The 18,351-nt window shown below is 49.9% G+C and overlaps 1 protein-coding gene across 1 annotated transcript in view; it reads right to left on the bottom strand.

Moving 5' to 3' along the window:
* Positions 1–18,351, bottom strand: part of SLIT3 (slit guidance ligand 3) — a 593,355-nt gene that overhangs the window by 37,989 nt on the left and 537,015 nt on the right. Inside the window, exons 21-25 of the mRNA XM_044229780.1 lie at positions 14,808–14,876; positions 13,215–13,286; positions 12,517–12,588; positions 4,198–4,269; positions 2,090–2,253 (exon numbers count right to left, since the gene is read on the bottom strand). Coding sequence (XP_044085715.1) covers positions 2,090–2,253; positions 4,198–4,269; positions 12,517–12,588; positions 13,215–13,286; positions 14,808–14,876 — 449 coding nt within the window. The remainder of the gene's footprint in view (positions 1–2,089; positions 2,254–4,197; positions 4,270–12,516; positions 12,589–13,214; positions 13,287–14,807; positions 14,877–18,351) is intronic.

The following is an 18,351-nucleotide window of genomic DNA, read 5'->3' as shown; positions in this document are numbered from 1 at the left end:
CAGGCTCCATTTGGACCTTCCATTCCTCTGCCCCCAAGCACCCCTCCCCATGGAGTAGTTCAGGCTAGGCTAAGGAGGGCATAGTGCCTGGGCCAAAGGAAGTCCTTCTTGTGGAACCCTTGAACTGGCAGGAGGAGGGAAGAGGTGATGGCAAAAGACACAGCGATGAGGTCAGTGGTGGCTGGCAGACTGTGCTCAGGCGCACATTGCCTCTAAGACAGTTCCGACCACGTCCTGTTCTCTTCAGCTGTAATGATGTGAGTGTTTGTGTGTGTGTGTGGGGGGGGGTGGCCCTCATGGTCCCTGCACAGAGCTTCGGAGACTGGGTTGAGACTGACCTGCCCAGGCAAATCTGACCATTTGTGGGTAAGGGAATAGAAAGAACGGCCCGACGAAGCCTCTGCCAGCTGACGCAACCCCAGGCTTCACATTAGGAAAGGGACATTCTCTGGCCTGGTTTGCCGGGGACTGAGGGGATTCCCAGGATGCAGAACTTTCAGTGCAAAAACCAGGAAGGTCCCAGTCAAACTGGGATGAACAGGTCACCTTACGATACGAACAGCCAAGGTGCTTTTAAATATCCCCAGCGCGTCCAGGCTGTGCCCTACCCCGACTGAATTTAAAACCTGGAGCTTGGGGCCCAGGCACCAGTAGAAAGGTCCTTAAGTGATTCCAAAATGTGCAGCTATGATTGAGAAGCACTGTTTTAGAGTGAGCCGGGCCTCTTTAACATCAATCAAGTCAGATGTTTTGGAAGCAGGAGGAGGAAAATGAAAAATTAGCTTAAAACCAAAGGAATGTTTTCCTGCTTTAAGCAAAAATGTGAGACACATGAAGTTTATAGAGTAATCAAAGCATGTATGTAAATCAAACTCAAGGCTCTAAGAGATGAGCAAAGGACATTAACAGAAAATATATAATACAAGCGGAAAGTAAATTTTTGGAAAAAAATTGTTTCCCTAATAAAGACAGACAAAATAGGAGATATGATTTTTTTAAGCCTCTCTAATTAGAAATGAGATGAAATGAGATAAAATAATGCAAGAGTCTGGTCGAAAATGCACTCAAATGGTGCTATTGGGGGCATAAAGTGGTTTACGACCTTTTTGGAAACCAATCGGCAATATGCGTGAAGACCTTAAAGATGATCACATACTCTGGTTCAGTAGCTTCTGTTCTCTGAATATTACTAAGGATATAATTGTGTTTTATTTTCTTAGGGGGAGGGAAAAGAGAGAGAGGGTGGGGGGAGGGGCAGAGGGAGAGGGAAAGAATCCCCAGCAGACTCTGTGCTGAATGTGGAACCCGATGTGGGGCTTGATCTCTGCTGACATCAAGAGTTGGACACTGAACCCACTGAGCCACCCAGGTGCCCCTAAGTGTATAATTTTAAATAGAGAAAGACCTTTATGCATCAGTGGTAAGAAAATAATTGGAAATATCAGTGAGTACTATGGGTTCAGAAGCAGGAATTGGTTAAAGGAGTTATGGCAGAATATTAGCCTGGTGGGCAAGACTGTGAACTCTGGGATCAGAAAGACCTGGAAGCCTCCTAAGACAAGTCTTGAGAAGTCCCTTAATCTAGGTAAGCCTCAGCTTTCTCATTTTTAAAAATAAGGGTAATACTGAAGTCTACCGAGAGTATCAGAGAATTAAATATATACTTGGAAATTGAGAATTAAATGAAATAACACACAAAAAAGGGCTTAGCATCATGCCCAGCACATAAGAACTCAGTAGCGGTTTGTTATCATAATGATATAGTCTATTAAAATCTCATGTACCAAAAGCTTGCCATAGTAAAAATGGGAAAATGCTTATGCTTTAAGAATGTTGGGTAAAGAAATGCAGGCTAAAGATTTTTCTCTGTGCAAAACTACGTAGAGAAAGAAGTCAGGGAGGAACGCATAGGGATGCCAGCAGAGGGACCTGGAGGAGAGATGACAAAGCGTCTGAGTCTCTCCAGGTGGCCCATGGAAGAGACAGGGCAGTGGTTGCCGAAGTCCCATCTGTTGAGATGCCCAGCTCTGACGGGCTGTTGGAGACAGAGCAGACCCCTGGGGGGGGGCAGGGGAGAGTCAGCAGGTACCTTTGCACTGGAACCGGTGTGTGGGGGTGGTGAGCAGGAGTCTGTCGGCCATGGGCTCGGGGCTACTGCAGCGGGCGATGCCGGGCTCCTTGTACCCCGCCTTCACCCACTCTGAGAGCCAGCGCAGACTGCAGTCACAGTGGAGTGGATTGGTTCCCAGCGCCCTAGAAGGCAGAGCAAGACGTCAGAGCCCCCTGCTCAGCTTGGCCCAGAGGCTCCACGGAAAAACAGAATCTTCAGACTCTGGCAGGATTAGGGGTGTCTGACTGGAGGCCTAATGGAGAAGTAGTTTCCACTGGGTTAGTTTCCACCAGACTCCAGATAGTCCTTCCAATCCCTCCAGATGTTTCCACCCCATCTAAGGCCCTCCCACGTCTGAGGTTTTGCTTGCACCTGCCCTGCGAAGATTCAATCCTCAACTCAACCCCAATCCTAGCCCTTCCAGGATGCTTCGAACTTTGGCTGGCTGACTCTCCAGCTAACTTGCCCTGCTGAAAGGGTCTACTCTGCAGAGAAGGTGCTGGTACACAGCAGCCTAGGGAGAAGCTTCAGACCATGGAAAGGGCTCAGAGCCTGCCACACCTACACATTCTGTGTCAGTATATTGATGATTTTGAGCTAAAGGTACTTGAGAAACGGCAGGTGCCAGAAGGGCTCTCTGACTTCCTTCCTTCTTTCTTTCTTTCTTTCATTCATTTTTAAAAAGATTTTATTTATTTAATTGTCAGAGAGAGAGAGAGAGAGAACAGAAGCAGGCAGAGTGGCAGGCAGAGGCAGAGAGAGAAGCAGGCTCCCTGCTGAACAAGAAGCCCGATGCGGGACTTGATCCCAGGACCCGGGGATCAGGACCCGAGCCAAAGGCAGCGGCCTAACCAACTGAGCAACCCAGGCGTCCCAACCTCCCTCTTTCCACCTAAAAGCAAGTCATAAAGTTTCCCGTGAGAAAGCTGCCTTCCCTGCACCAAAAAGAGAAGATTCTTACCACCAGAGCCTGGGAGTCAATGCCAAAATGGACCCCTACGAACAAGCCTGTTCAAATAAACCTCATCTTCCAACAGTCCCTTGATATATTTCCTGGCCACCACCCCTTAACAGACTGCCCCAGCCCAAGGCCCTTTGTCTTGTTCCATCCCCACAAGTTATCATTTTTTATATAAAAATGTATATAAGCTTTTGGGCCCAATGGTGGCTTCGGGTCTTCATTTTCCTTTTAAAGACCCCCACGTACACATAAAAATACCAGATACATTTGTATGCTTTTCTCCTGTTGCTCTGTCTTATGTTCATCATCTAATTCTTAGGCCAGTCACAGGACCCAAGGGGGTAGAAGCTGACTACACCAGTCAGCTTAAAAATGCACAGGAGAGGGGATGGCACGGGCTGGTGCAGACCTCTGCACAGGAGTATCCAGACAGAAAATACAAGAACTTTTGCTTCTTTCAAAAATCATATTCTTTAGCATTTCTACTTCTTGAATGTTTTATAAGGTGCATACATAATGTATCAGTATCACAGTATATGCATGCCCTATGAAAATAATTAAATATGCATGGAGTTGGTATACTGACTCAAAAACGGTCACTGGCAGAGGTATGTAACAGCTAATACGGGCAGACCTTGGTTTCCCCTGCATAAAATGGGGAGGGAACACCTCATGCCGAGTGGTGGTGAGTTTGTGCTCTAGAGTCAAGGTGAACCAGGATTGGAACCAGGGCTCTGCTGCTGACTCTCTGTGCAGCTCTTGGACAAAGTCTTGAGCTCTTCTCAATTTTTAAGTTTCGCCATGTGTAATAAGGGGACAGAAATGCTTTATTGCTGTAACAAGTGAATGAGATAATTCATCTAAAGTGTTTATCACATAGTAAGAGTTTTATGTTAGTTCTTCTTATTAAACATTTACGTTGTTTACATAATTGATGACGCCCTTGAAGGCGTCTGAGGCAGAGAACACACGAGGTGCACCACGTGGGCACGTTTTTATGGAATGCGCTCTGTGCGTCCCGGAAGGAACATACACTGAAATGGGTACAGGGATGGCACGGTCCCTGGCACAATCAGGATACTCTGTCTTCAGCGGATCCATACCCAGGAGAACTGAAGCTACTTACAGATGGGAAAGAGACGTCAGGTCACGGAAGGAGCCTTCGGGAACACTGGAAATGTCATTGCCGTGGAGAGTCCTGAAGAGGAAGCACAGGCCGGAGGTTAAGCCCCAGGTACGGTTCTGAGCTCAGCAGGGCCTTGGGGTCCCAGACTGGCCCCGACGCCCCTTGGCTGTACGCAGAGTCCCACTGTTCCTAGAAGGAGTTGCCTTGTCTGTGGCAGGTGTGTGCCTATTTCCACGTCCAGCTCAACCGTGCGGATGGTGGGAGGTGGGTAGAGGGTTTGAGGGAGATGAGGATGGAATTTTGAATCTGACAGGCCCAGGGTGGAAGGAGAAACTAGTCCCTTTTAGCTGTGGGATCCTGGGTGCATTAGCTTTACTCTTCCGAGCCTCCGTTTTGGCACCTGAAACATGGAGAGAGCTGTCTATGTAATGGAGGCAATGGAGAGATTTTGGGAAGAACCATGGTCGAGACGAAGCTCCAGAGCTATGCTGCTTGCTTTCAACTCCTGACTCTGCCACTTACCAGCTGTGTGACTCTGGCCAAAGTTATTTACCTCTCTGTGCCTCAGTTGCCTATTGTTCTCTCAACGGAAATGAAAGTAAACAGATTTGTCAGAGAAGGTGGTTGTGGGTGCATTAATCCATACAAAGTCTAGCATTTTCTATGTGCTAAATGACCAACCATTATTCATATATGTGAAAGGGTCTTGAAAAATGGCTGGTACAGATCAATAAATTAGTTCCCTCCACATTCACCTACAGAGATTTGGGGCAGACTGAGAAATGTGATGAATCCCAGCTCAGGTGACAGAGGGGGGGTGCTCCCTGGCAGAGTCCATGGAGCTGGACACTCATCCAGGTCTGGCGTCTGCCGTAAAGCCAACGTATCTGGTGCTCGCGTGCCTCCAAGTGCATTTCCTGACAGCATGTCCAAGAGGCCAGGCGATGCACTCGGTGTTCATCCCACCCCTCTCCACCTTGTGTGGCAAGAGCTGGGAGCCATTCTCACTTGCAGAATGACAGCATAGACGGCGCTTTTAGTAAACGGCTGCAGGACAGGTCCATAAGAAAAATGAAATGCACACTGCGTCAGCACTCAGGTAGCACTAGTAAATCCGTAACTCATGGCTTACACCCTCCTTTGAAGGACTGATCATCAAACGCCATAGAAAGTCCCCATCCCGATGACTCCCTTGGGTCTGGCCTGCGAAATGCACGGTAGGTGAAATTCACAGACACTCAGGAGCTCCACTGGTGATTACTGCACACGGCCGCCTGTGCTGGGAAGGAGCCCACCAAACAATGGGGTGATGAGAAGTGACTGCGGAAGTGTAGAAGGATCCTAACTAATGAATCTGCCCTTTTGTTTTCCTTGTAGCTGATAGCCTGCCCTGGGCTTTGAGCTGGAATATAGACAGGAGCTTAATTACACTTAACACAGAACAGAGCCTCTCCGACAGACTGAGTGCCAGAGCCAACAGATTTCCGAGACCCATCCTCAGGGACGCTGATCCCATGTATTTGGATGGGGGCGGGGGCAGGAGGCTGCATTTCTAACCAACTCCCGAGTGACGCTCATGCTCTCGGTCCCCTGAACCACATTTAGCTGCCCTAGGTCATTACCCTCATCACCTCAAGCCCCTTCCCCTTTCCTATCCCCAGGACAGCTGGAAGAAAGTGCCCAGTCCTCCAAAGAGAGCTGGAGGTAGCTTCTCATTCCCCGGATAAGAAGGGGCCAGAAGTACTTCCTAACACTCACCAGTATCATCTAGTCTGGAATGCATGTGGTTATTTATGAATCATACCGGCTCCTGCCTGCTATTAGCTTGGATGACTTCATGGCTGCTTGCTGTTCAGCAAATGCACCCAGCCCCGTTGTTAATCATTTCTGAATGAGGCCTGGGCCCCTGGAGAGGCACGAAGCCCTAATTTAAAAACACCAAATGACCCAAAGGCAGCTTTGGCGCTGTGACTCCCGCAAGTCACGCTCCCATTTATTACGAGCTGAGCCTCTGAGATCCCCATAAACTGCAGAGTAACGGGGCTGTAATTTACTGGGACAGCACTAAAGAAATCTGTCTACACTGCAGGATCCCACTCCCGGTTTGGCCCCCAAAGAAGGACTCTTGCCTGTCCCGCCACCATCCTCAGGGCTGTCCGGAAGTGGGACAGCTCATCTTCAAGGGCCCGGGACTCCTTCCCTGCTGACTCTTAGGAGGTGTTAAGGCCCAAACTTGGGCATTTGAGGTGCAGATGAGGGCATCACTTGGAGTAACATGAAAGCGGAACCTTCTCATGACAGTTCTGGGTTGCCTGAACCTCAGGTCTCCATACCCTCAGGTGCTCCCGGTATGTGTACATGAATGAGGCAGGTGCTCAGGGTTCGTGTGACAGATGGCAGGGACGACCATCATCCTATCCTGTATGCGCGTGGGGGTGGGTGGGCAGATTCTCTTCTGAGCAGGCTAGGTCACTCTCAGGTGACTTGGGGGTTAAGTTCTAGATCAGAATGCCTGGGTGTGCGTCCCTATTCTGAACACCGCCGGCTATGTGATTATCCGATTCAAGGGACTTCCTCTTTTTGCTTCAGTTTTCTGATCTCTGAAATGGAGGAATTCTTAGGATCCACTCACAGTAGATATCTTTTCAGGGGTGTGGGTTGATAGGCATCAATCTCTTTTCTGTAACAGTTCCTTTGCCATGGGGGGGTCACCTTTCCCCACCTCTCAGTCCGTCTGTGCCCCGTCCACACGGGCACAACTGTGGCCCAAGTCAGCGTCAGCCCAGAGTCTCTGAGAGGGGCTGGAGGCTGAGTATGTGACCTAAGTGGACCAGTGGGAGACATTTCTGGAGCTTTCTCTGGAACTGTTAAGCCAGAGACAGTTTCACTTGGAGAAGCAGAAAGAGGCACATTTCTGATAGTACAACGGGAGCTCCCGCACCCAGTCCCAGAATGTAACGTCTACTACTGACTGTTTCAGTTACCTGCATTGAGAAATTCTCTTCCCGCTTAAGGTGGTTTGAAATGATTTTCTCCTCCTTCAGTCAGGAAGGGATCTAACATACTGTTTCCTAAACCAGTTGCAGAGATTAAAGATACAATGCAAAAGGTTCCGATGGCACAGAGCTCAGTGCAGAGGCCTGCCCGGGATGCGTACTCGCTCATGTGAGCTGCGAGTATGGCTAGCCTCGTCATGATTCTGTCCCCTCAAGGCTCCGGGACATGTTTTGGGGCTCGCCCTCTCAAAACATTCCCCCCACACAGTGGACGCCTGAAGCTATGCGGTCTATACCCTGCAAAGGCACTAGTGAGTCAGATTCCCAGGCTGGAGAAGAGACACCTTGGGTTTTGGCAGAGTGACCCTGCGTCCATCACCTTCCGGCCCGTGTCTCTTTCCACCACACTCTTTAACTCTCATCAGAGGACTCTCTAGGCCATGTCTCTCTAGTCGTCAAGGAAAGTCTGAAATGGGCAACAAGGAAAAGAGATAACCTCTGGCGGGGAAGGAGAGAATGTGGTGGCAAGAGGACTGGGCTGGTCGCTGGGAGCCTGGTTCCCATCCAGCTTCTGCTCCGGCCTTGTGGGCTAGTCCTGCAGCACTGCTTCCTGCTCCCGCCCCCAGAAGCCGCACTCCCCTCCCAACTGCCGCTCCTTGGGGGGGTCCCCACGCACATGCCCTTCCTTCAAGGACTCTGTCTAGGAAAATTATATTCTCCCGGCCTAGAATATTCTCCACTCCACTTTGGCAAAGTGACTCAACCTTGCTGAGCCTGTTTCCTGGTCTGGGGGATGGTGATAATAGTGGTACATTCTTCAGAGGGTGGATATGAGAAGAGGCTATGATTAACTAAAGCACGTAGCCCAGGCTGTGTAGTACACACAGAAGGTTTGATAACTGTCAGCCGTGATTGTGATATCCCTCTCAGAAAGCCTTCTCAGTGGATGGCCAGGACTGGGTCACATGCCTCTCCTGTGTAGTCCTGTGGCTCCCTCCCAGGTACCACCACGTGTGGCAGGAGGTTATCTACTTGTCTGTTTCCTCTTCTAGACTGTGAGCTCTCTGGAGATGGGAATTGTGTTTCATTATTTTCCTCTCTGATGTCTAGCACGGTACTCAACTGATAGTGGGCATTTAGGAAAGGATAAACAAGTGAATGTGGACAAGTTGCTAAGCCTTTCTGAATCTGTCTTCTTATCTTATAAACAAGAGGTTGGGATAGGATAATTTTTTAAAGATTTTATTTATTTGGGTTGGGGGGAGAGAGAATGAGCAGGGGGAGGAGAAGAAGGGCAACAGACTCCCCCTCCCAGACTCCCTGCTGAGTAGGAGTCCGATGTGAGGTCTGATCCTAGGACCCTGAGATCACGCCCTGAGCTGAAGTCAGACACTTAACTGAAAGCCTCAGGTTAGAATAATTTCTGAGACTCACCTCCCATTTCTAAAATTCAAAATTAATTTTATTTTTTGGTAGCACCAGAGGGCCAAACCAGAACCAGGGTTTAGAGGTCATAAGAAATCATCTTTTGGCTCACCAGAATTGTCTAATGTTCAGTAGCCAGTCAAAAATGGAGTAGGATTGGAGCGCCTGGGTGGCTCAGTTGTCTGCCAAGCGTCTGCCTTGGGCTCAGGACAGGATTCCAGGGTATGGAGATGGAGCCCTGACTTAGTCTCCATGCTTTTTGGGGCACCTGCTTCTCCTACTCCCTCTGCCTCTCTCCCAGCTTGAGTCCTCTCACTCTTTCTCTCAAATAAATAAAGTAAATCTTAAAAAAAAAAAATGGAATGGGGTTGGGATGCCTGGGTGGCACAGTTGGTTAAGCGCCCAACTCTTGATTTCAGCTCAGGTCATGATCTCAGGGTCTCGAGATCATGTCCTGTGTCTGGCTCTGCGATGGGTGTGGTGTCTGTTTAAGATTCTCTCTCTCCCTCTTAACTAATTAACTAACTAACTCAATGGAGTGGGGTTATCTGGGAAGGGAGCAAGCTTCTGGTCTCTAAAGGTAATCAAGCAAAGGGCAGTGGAGCCCTTTGCAAGATGCTACAGGGAGGACCCATCCAATTGGTAGAACGGGAATGAACAGCCCGGTGCACATGAATAGCAAGCACCATCTTCCTTCAGGGACAAGGGGCTAAAAATACTGAGGATGATGACTGATAATCCCACTCCCTCCATCATGAGCAGAGCTAACTGATTCCAGGTGGCCCCCCTGCAGCTGGGGCTGGGCACTGACAGTTGGGACCACACACACGCACACAAGGCATGTGGCTCAGTGTGGGGCAAAGATCAGGGAACACGCAGATCCCTGAAGAAGAACGAGAATGTCCATGAGAATGTTCTCTTCTAGCTATTTTTAGATTAGGAGCAAACGAGGAAAAGCAAATTTTCACCCAGCATTTTGTACTCAGGGTTCCCTGACAGCTCTCTTGTCTCAGAAATGTATTCGTATCCACCCACCATAACACACACACACACACACACACACACACACACACCCTCTCACTCTAAAATTCTCACATCTTTCTAGAATACTTTTTGGCCTTTGTCTTTGGCTAAACCTGATGCTCATTCTTTTCTCCTACCCCAAACTGCCAGCAGCCGTTGGATCTCTGGTCATTTCTGAAATTTTCATCAAAGTAATGAAACCATTTAGAAATGAGAAAAGAATAAATGCTCAAATGTAGTTGTAGCTATTACAACTCCTGATCTCACAAAAACCTACCTTTTCCCCCTAACCCTCTAAATTGCGAATATCCTACTATATTCATTCATCTTTAACTCTGCCTTCTTTTATTACAGAAACAACTTCACATTAGCAAATAGTGATCAATGATTTCTTTTCTCATTTGCTATGTTCCCTTATAGTCCTTCTTTATAAGGAGAAAGGTAGGCAAGTTATAATTGTAACATATATACCAATTAGGTTCACTTTTCCACATAAGGCTATGTGGTAAACACTTCCCCATGCTGCTACCTTGTTTTCGTCTTTACCTCTTTTAATAATTGCCCTTCGCTGGCCGCCTGCGTTATGCTTTTCCTTAAACATTTCCTCACTGTGGCGCTTGTGGGTACTATATAAAGTGTAGGTTAAAAATAACAGAGCAACCAAGATCTTAAAGCAGAGAACCTTTCTCTCATAATACTGTATTATTCCTTAGCATAAATTTCTAGCTGTGCAATTACTGAGGGAAAGGAGATAAATATCATAAAAGAAACGTCGTCCATAAACATTTTTATTTTTCCTGAATTGGTCTTTATGCAGAAAATGGTTGCTCCCCACTGAGGCAGATGGTTGCAACAAGGGCCTCTAAGACCACTTATTATCTGTGAGATCCCATGATTCTAAAATGATGATGCCATAAGCCTACTAATTCTTAATTCAAGAAACAAGCAGAAGTATGTGGTATTCTGCTGTGTGCTCCCGATGAACGAATGAGAGCAGTCTGGAGTGAGACAGGCGAGGTGCCCAGAGAGCAGGAAACCCCGGCAATATTCACGTGGCCACCCTGGGAGACTAGACAAATGGACAGGCAAGCATTCTCAGTCTCCCTCCCTTTCCTGTGCTGGGTTGCCGCACTGGAACCACTTGAATTTGGCAGCAAACCCATGCAGAGAACTGGAAGACCAGGATGGGAGACAATAGTTTGGGGTTGGGGAGGGATGGTGGGATGTGGGAGGGGACAGCAGGTCCACCCCAGTCCCGGCCAATGAGAGGAGCCCATTTTCCACTGTGTTCAACTAGAAACAGGGAAATGGTTCTGCTGATGTTTCCATTCTCAAACTCCCCAGAGAAGGCGGATAATAAATAAGTGACAATAACAGATTGCACACTGTCAGCGCGGGCACTTCTTTGCCCCGAGAGAATTGATTTTTAATAACAGCGCAGATGACATGTGGCGGGAGTTGTCGCTGACACCAGTGTTTTGTGGGCTCCAATAAATCACATCAGCCTTTAGGCTCTGGAATGGACGGGCTCATTGGGTGCTGTTTGCTGATTGCTAGTGGATCCTGAAAGGGTCCCAGGGCTCTGAGTCAGGGGGCTGGATGTTGTAGCCTCCTGATGGCTGGATTCTGGGCCAGTTACAACCTGGACCTCAGTTTCCCCATCTTTAAAATGGGCACAATCCCCTCAATCTCAGCACTGTTGGAAAGGGCTATATGAGGCAATGGCCATGAAAAGTGGCCTTTCTGTCCTCATGGGAACATCATTCAAAGGATCTTCCTTTGCCAACAAAATATGCAGGATGACAAGGCACAAAGATGAGGTGATAGACAACAGGGCCCCAGGATGGGGGTGGCACAGTGAGGCACCATTCCTGCTCTTGTAAAGTAATACAAGTACCAATAGTAACAAGTGAATATTTATAAAGTGTTTACCACGGACCAGAGCTATGCTAAAGGCTGTATATACATCATCTCATTTAATCCTTGTAAAACTGTATGGGGTAATTACCACCTGTATTTTATGGAAGACACATGGCTAGGGAGGGGCAGAGCCATGCTTAGAAAGAGGTAGATTCTGTGGCTGTCTTGTCTTTGTTAGGAGCTTACCCGCCTCAGTCGGCTGCCCTCTACCCTGGGTAGGACAGGGCGAGGCAGGCGTCATAATGGTGATGGGGGAGGGGGTGGTGGGTGTGGAGGATGCAGACTCTGGAGCCCCATCTAAAGGGGCAGGGCTGCTTGTCCTCGTAGGAATGTAGATAGGAAGCCCTGCAATGGCCATGCCTCTCCATTTTCTGAGAGAGATTAGAAATAAGGATTTGTATGAGAAGCCCTCTGATGTTTAATTCTTAGCAAATTACTAAAACTTTGTTCTTTTGAAAGGATGCTCTGTGAGTCCACTAACTCTACAATGGCTGACTCATGGCTGTCTGTGAGCTGAACCAGGTCTCTGGGCTTCTAGTTGTGAGCCCTGACACTCCTCACAGAGGTTTACAGGGCTTACGCTGGCCCTTGGAAGCCAGGGGGACCAGCAGCAGCATGCTCATCAGCACAGGGGCCACAAGCCACACGCTGGGCTCTACGGGTGTGTGTGTGTGTGTGTGTGTGTGTGTGTGTGTGCAGAATACGCCTGCATGTGCTAATCCTCCCTAGAGAGGCGCTGCTGATCTCACTGGGCACAAAAAACAGCAGAAACTCCAGGTGTTTGTGATTTGCTCCTGGTCCATGGGCGGTAGTGGGCTGCCCCCCTGCACTCCCCACCCCATTGAGCCCGCAGGAGTGCTGGGCTGGGGACATTTTGGCGGGGGGATAGGAGCACTCAGTACTGCCCGCTGTGACTTGGTGAAGCCCAGCGGGAGTTGGGTTCCGGGGTACTCACAGCACCCGGAGAGACCGCAGCCCGTCGAAGGCGTGGATGGGGAGGCACCGCAGCCGGTTGTAGCTCAGGATCCTGTGGAAGGAGACACAGGGTGCTCTTGGCCACTGCCATTCTCAGCTGCTTAGGGTGTACTGTCCACGCTGTGAACCAGTCAAGGCAAATGCTTTCTTTCTCTAATTCAGTTTTAAGATATTGACAAAAAAACATCCCAACAGTAAAAGGAAGAGAGATGCTCTCCACTGCTCCAGAAAGTTCACTGGCTTTGTTTCCCCAGCTTCCTCTCGTGTTCCAGGGCAGGCTGGCCTCCTAACCAGCTTTGCCATTGCCTCCCTCTATGGTCAAATGGTCAGTGCTCACCCTGTGTCAAGCTAATAGGAAATAAATGGATCTGAGCAAAATGTAATTGTGAAGGGAAACCTTCCACTGGGAAGGAAAATTCACCAACCCCAGAAGGTATTCCAAAGAGGGCGTTCTGCAGAAATAATCAGGTCTTATAATTCCTCTCTTACCGCCCAGACAGTAGGGTTCTGACCTACTTTGTTTTCCTTCTGATGATTAAGGTTTGCACTATGTGAGGGCAGCCATGGCCCTGAGGACCACCAGAGCAGAGAACACCGGCCCGAAGGGGCAGGGAGAGGGGATGGCCACAGGCCACTTACTGCCAGGCCCATGTGAGACACAGCACCCCCTGTACTCACAGCGTGGAGAGGTGAGACAGGTTACTGAACGTGTAGTTGGTCAGCACGCCGATGCTGTTGTTGCTCAGGTCACTAGGAAGAGGAAAACAGAAGGGCCACACTTGACTGTTAGTTGCATCTGCAGGGGTTCATTCCCAACTTTCGCACATCCGTGTGTACCGGCTGTCCACCCATCCATCCACCCATCGATCATTCCGTTCCTCCATCCATCCACTCACCCGTCTACTCACCTGGCCACCCATTCGTCCAGTTTTTTCGCTCAACATTTATTCAATCACTCTTTTAAGCACTTGTTGTCCATTCGTCCATCCATCCATTTACCCTGTCAACCAATTCCAAGTCTACCCTTCCATTCATCCTCCCACATCTCTGCCAAGTACAAGCTCCAGCTTCTTGGCAGGGATAACTATCCCAAGCAGTGGTTTTTAAAAGCAGCTGCGCATTACAGTCCCCTGGAGAGTGCTTACACCCTCCGAGGCCTGGGGGCCATGTCCAGACACTCGGGTTTATAAGTCAGATCTTCTGAATTAATTGCTTGAGGGTGGTTTAGAGCATCAGTACTGAACAAACAAACAAATTAATCAGCTGAGTTCTTGACTCAGGGCACGTTTGCTTCCCCAGGGACATGTGGCAATGTCTGGAGACATTTTTGGTTGTCACTCGGGGAGGGACATTACGGGCATCTCATGGGTAGAGGCCCTGAGATGCTGTTCAACGTCCCACAGTGTCCACAGCCCGACAAGCAAGAATGACCTGGCCCCAAATGCCCACAGGACTGAGGGGTAGAAATCTCATCTAGAGGCTCATCTGGGGGATATATAGGAAGCCAGGCTGAAGGAGGTGACAGGTGGCTTTCTTCCACCTTTCTTCAGTAGCCACAGTGATTCATTCCGAAAGAACGTTCCTTTTCCCCCGGTGGACTGGCTCCCTGCCCCCTGAGCAGCCAGGGTGACCTTCCAGTGACTACTCGCCCCAAAGAATTATTTTGTGCCCTTATGGGTCCCCTCCTGGCAAGGCAGTGAGGCTTTCAAGGGACAAAGCTCAAGGACCATGCAGCTTCCTGGGCCCCACCCACGTCCCGTAGTCCTGTTCTTTATTTGGGAGTTTTTCCTGGATCTTGGCAGACTTGGAGCCAGTAGGAGCTGCCACCTGAAGGAACATCAGTTTGAACTTGGAACATTTTCTAGGCAACTAGAGGAGGAAGAAGAAATGCTCATTTAAGTTCCTGGAAAACCTCAGGGCAGCCACAGCTTGCAAGAACCTGGAGACTGAGGAGTCTCCTGATTCAGCTGGGGACCCAGAAAGTCAGAGGCTCCCCTACCTGTCCCTAAGCCCAGGGGGAAGGTGATGTGGACGGTCAGTGATGCCAGGCTCTGGGTATATCTGTGTGTAGTTCTCCCTGGTGAGGCTTGACATGTCAGACCTGCTCACGCCTGCCAGCTGCCTCTCTGTGTTCCACCCCAGGAGGAAGGGCAGGAACGCCGAGAAGCCCGCAGACCATCCTCCTTTACCCTCCACATGAGTTTCCTGAGCCTCCCCAGGAAAGAACATTCCATGTCCCCCCACCCCCGCCCCCCATGCCAGGCTCCTTACATAAGTGTCAGGTGTCGGAAGGCAGACAGCTCCCTGGGCACGGCTGTTAAGTGGTTTCCTTCCAGGTACCTGCAAGAGAGGTGCACAGTGACCCCTGGTCCAGAGATGCTGCATAGGTAGTCATTTCACCAATATCCCTCCTCCGACTTTCTGGGCGAGGTCGGGCCTCTGTTTTATTCTCTCATAGTTCCTTTTCTCCCCCACCCCCCATCTCAAAGCACATCCTACATTTGTCACTTAATATTGATTTGTGTGATTATTCAACAAACGACACTTTCCCCCACTGGTCCACTATCCTCCATGATGGTAGGGCTGTTGCCTAAAACTGTCCAGTGGTGGACCTCCCCACCCTCCCTGAGTGTGTACAGAACTGGCATACAGTAGGTGTCCAATAAACATTTCCTGAATACATAAAGCACTCACTCTGTACCCAAACCTCACAATACTCTCACGTGGCAAGGGTTCACAGTTGAGGAAACAATTTCGGGATGTTAAAACACTTGCCCAAGTTCACACGGCAAATGAGTGGATGAGCTAGGATTCGAACCCAGGTCTCTGACTGCCATCTCACTACAGTTCCCTGTGGCCTTTACTGAGCTACTGGAAGGTACGGGAGAGCTGAGCCACAATTCCTGCTGAGAACCCTAATTCAGGGTTGCACCAGGAAGCTGAGAAGAATGCATTCCTGGAGCACTATGCAGTGGTTCCCAGCAGGATGATTGCCTGCGGGCGGGGACCACGGTTCAGACCCCAGACGTACCAACAGACAGAGACTCCTCCTGGACAGGCAAAGGCTGTGCCTAGACCTGTCTGGATTGCAGGGTCCTGCACTGACCTGCTCACCTCGGATGAGGTCACCTCCTCCAACACTGGAGTGTGCTTGAGGACAAGAGAAGGAAGTCTTGTTTTGATCATGAATTACGAAAGTCATGACTACCCTCAAGAGGCCTCATGGGCCAATTCATTCAATCCCATCCTTGCTGTAAACTCCTTCTCCCTGGGCTTCCTGTTGCTCTTGGGAGAAAATGACAAAATCTTTAAGATGGGTTACGATGGCTGATCTGGTCTCCTGGGCGAATCTCCCTTATGTCAAGGGACATTGCTCTTGGAATGGTACTGGTGCCCAACAGTGCAAGGGCTGCCTTGAGCTCCAAAGAGGCAGATCCTCTGTCTTTCTCCCTAGCCCAATGCTTCTCAGACTTTAACATGGGTACGCATCACCTGGGATCTTGCTAAAAGGTAGATTCTAATTTAGTAGGTCTGCACCAGGTTGGAGAGTCTGCATTTCCAACAGGCTCCTGGGTGAGCGTGAGAACTGCTGGTCTGCAAGCTGTATTTTGAGTCACGAGGTGCTGGCACACTGCCTGGCACCCAGCAGACCCACTGCCAAATGGTTGAATGGGATGACATGGGTTGAAACAGGATGGGAGTCAGCTTGTCAATGGCCAACCCAGGCTTATTTTTAAGGTCAAGTTGGAATGGGTGTTTCCTTAAATTAGGGCCAAGTGACTTTACTTCCAGGGCTGGCCCCTGGGAATCCTCATGGGCCAGAGCACTGGCAGGACCCCATAAGGTCTGAGGTGGCCATGGCATGCTGGATTATTGTCCCTTTGGTCCTTAATCCTTTGGGGGTGTACCTATTATGTGCCGAGAGCAATGCCAGACGAGGGAGGTAGATACAAAGATGAACCAGAGCCCATTTCTGCCTTCAGGGAGCTTGATCATCTGGCCTAAAATTCAGCCACATACACTCAGATCATGCCCACAGGCAGAGGGGCTAAGAGACATGTATTCGTGGACACATCTGTGTATTCAGGCAGAAATATTTCTTGGGTAACTGCAGCGTGTTGGGCAGTGTACGTACTGGTGAAGACGGGCGTGATGCCTGGTTTCCTGGCACTTGAAAATCGAATGTGAAAAGGGAGGGGGAGGGACTGGGAGGGTGCAGGGAGGAGAGAAAGCCTGGGGGAGATAGAGAGAGAGAGAGAGGGAGAGAGATTAAGGACATGCACAGAACGCGACAGAAATTACAAACTGATGCATGCTTTGAAGGAAAGAAGCAAAGTTCTGGAATGGAGATGCTGCTGAGGCAGGGGGCTTCGGACGGCCGGGGAGGTGGGACAGCTGGGCAAGAGTGAGGCCTGTGGAAGGCCCTGGGCTTGGGTGCTGTTGAGGCAGAGAAAGAAGCCTGGGAAGCCAGGCTGGTGGGCTAAGGGGGAGGGGCGGATCACACACTGCAGCCTGGGAGGGGTGTCTATTCCCGGGGCAGGGCGTGGCCACAGACAGGTGCAGGGGGCTGGCGGCACACAGGGCTTGCCCTGCGTTCACCCTTCTGCTCTGCACTGAGGGACGGGTGGCGGGGCATTCACATCCTGTGCAGACACGGGCCCTGTGGCTCAACCGTGGTGGCAAGGAGCAGACGTGTGAAGAGCTTCCAGCATTCTCCGCTGTGGGAGGGGCGGGATTCTGGGGTCATGCGGGGCCACCTGCTTTCAGGGAGTGTTTTGTGGACAGTGTGACATGAGGGAGGGAAAAAAGGAGGGAGGGAGGGAGGGAGGAGCTGGGTGAATGAGCAGGGCTGGTGCGGAGGCACTGGTCCAGGGAGCATCACTGCTGGAGGCAGGCTAATTAATCACGAGGGAGCCACTTGAAGGGGTCTAGCCTCGGGCTGGCTGTGACGGCTCACCCTCTCCCATGCTGCTCATTCTCTCATTCTTGTCTGTTTGCTACAGCTACTTAGCAAACTTGAGGCATCTAAGAGGAAACCCAGAATGAGACACCACAACCCCAAATCTCCCTGCTGGGATGTTTACAGAAGGCCCCGTGACAAGCACATCGGAAGCAAGTTACTTAACCTCACAGACAAGGAAACATAGTGACAAGGAAAATAACAACACAGAAACAACAGGTGCATAGCCTAGTGCTGTGGGATCCAGAGACTCTGGTCTGTTATTTAATCCTCTAGATATTTTGCTGGGTGTTTTGTCCATTTTGTTGACGAGGACACGGAGGCTCTGAGAAGGGAGGAGTGAGCCCAGGAGCCGGGATGGAAACTCAGGGCCACTGGGCTGCGCCGTCCAAGAAGCCAAACCCACGGTATTTCAACTCTCCCCCTGAAGCTTCTTATTTATTTATTTTTAAAATATTTTATTTATTTATTTGACAGAGAGAGAGAGATCGCAAGCAGGCAGAGAGGGGGAGGCAGGCTCCCTGCTGAGCAGAGAGCCCGATGTGGGACTCGATCCCAGAACCCTGGGATCATGATCTGAGCCGAAGGCAGAGGCTTTAACCCACTGAGCCACCCAGGCGCCCCCTGAAGCTTCTTATTGTCACCTTTGGCCATCTCTGTCCTGAGAGGAATCACTCTACCAGAGAACTTACTCTCTCACTTCTGCTAGAGCAGAAGATGCACGCAGCAGGGATCTGGGCCACTTCTGTTTCCTGCTGCATCCCCAGAGCACAGTCTAGCGCTTAGCACACAGTAGGACCTCAAGTATTTGCTGAATGAATGACAATGAATGAAGAGAAGGGCTGTCTACAGTGG

The sequence above is a fragment of the Neovison vison genome, chromosome 1, assembly GCF_020171115.1.
Source record: "Neovison vison isolate M4711 chromosome 1, ASM_NN_V1, whole genome shotgun sequence".
NCBI lineage: Eukaryota > Metazoa > Chordata > Mammalia > Carnivora > Mustelidae > Neogale > Neogale vison.
Note: the sequence above shows the minus strand (reverse complement) of the source record. Positions and strands in the feature narration are given on the sequence as shown.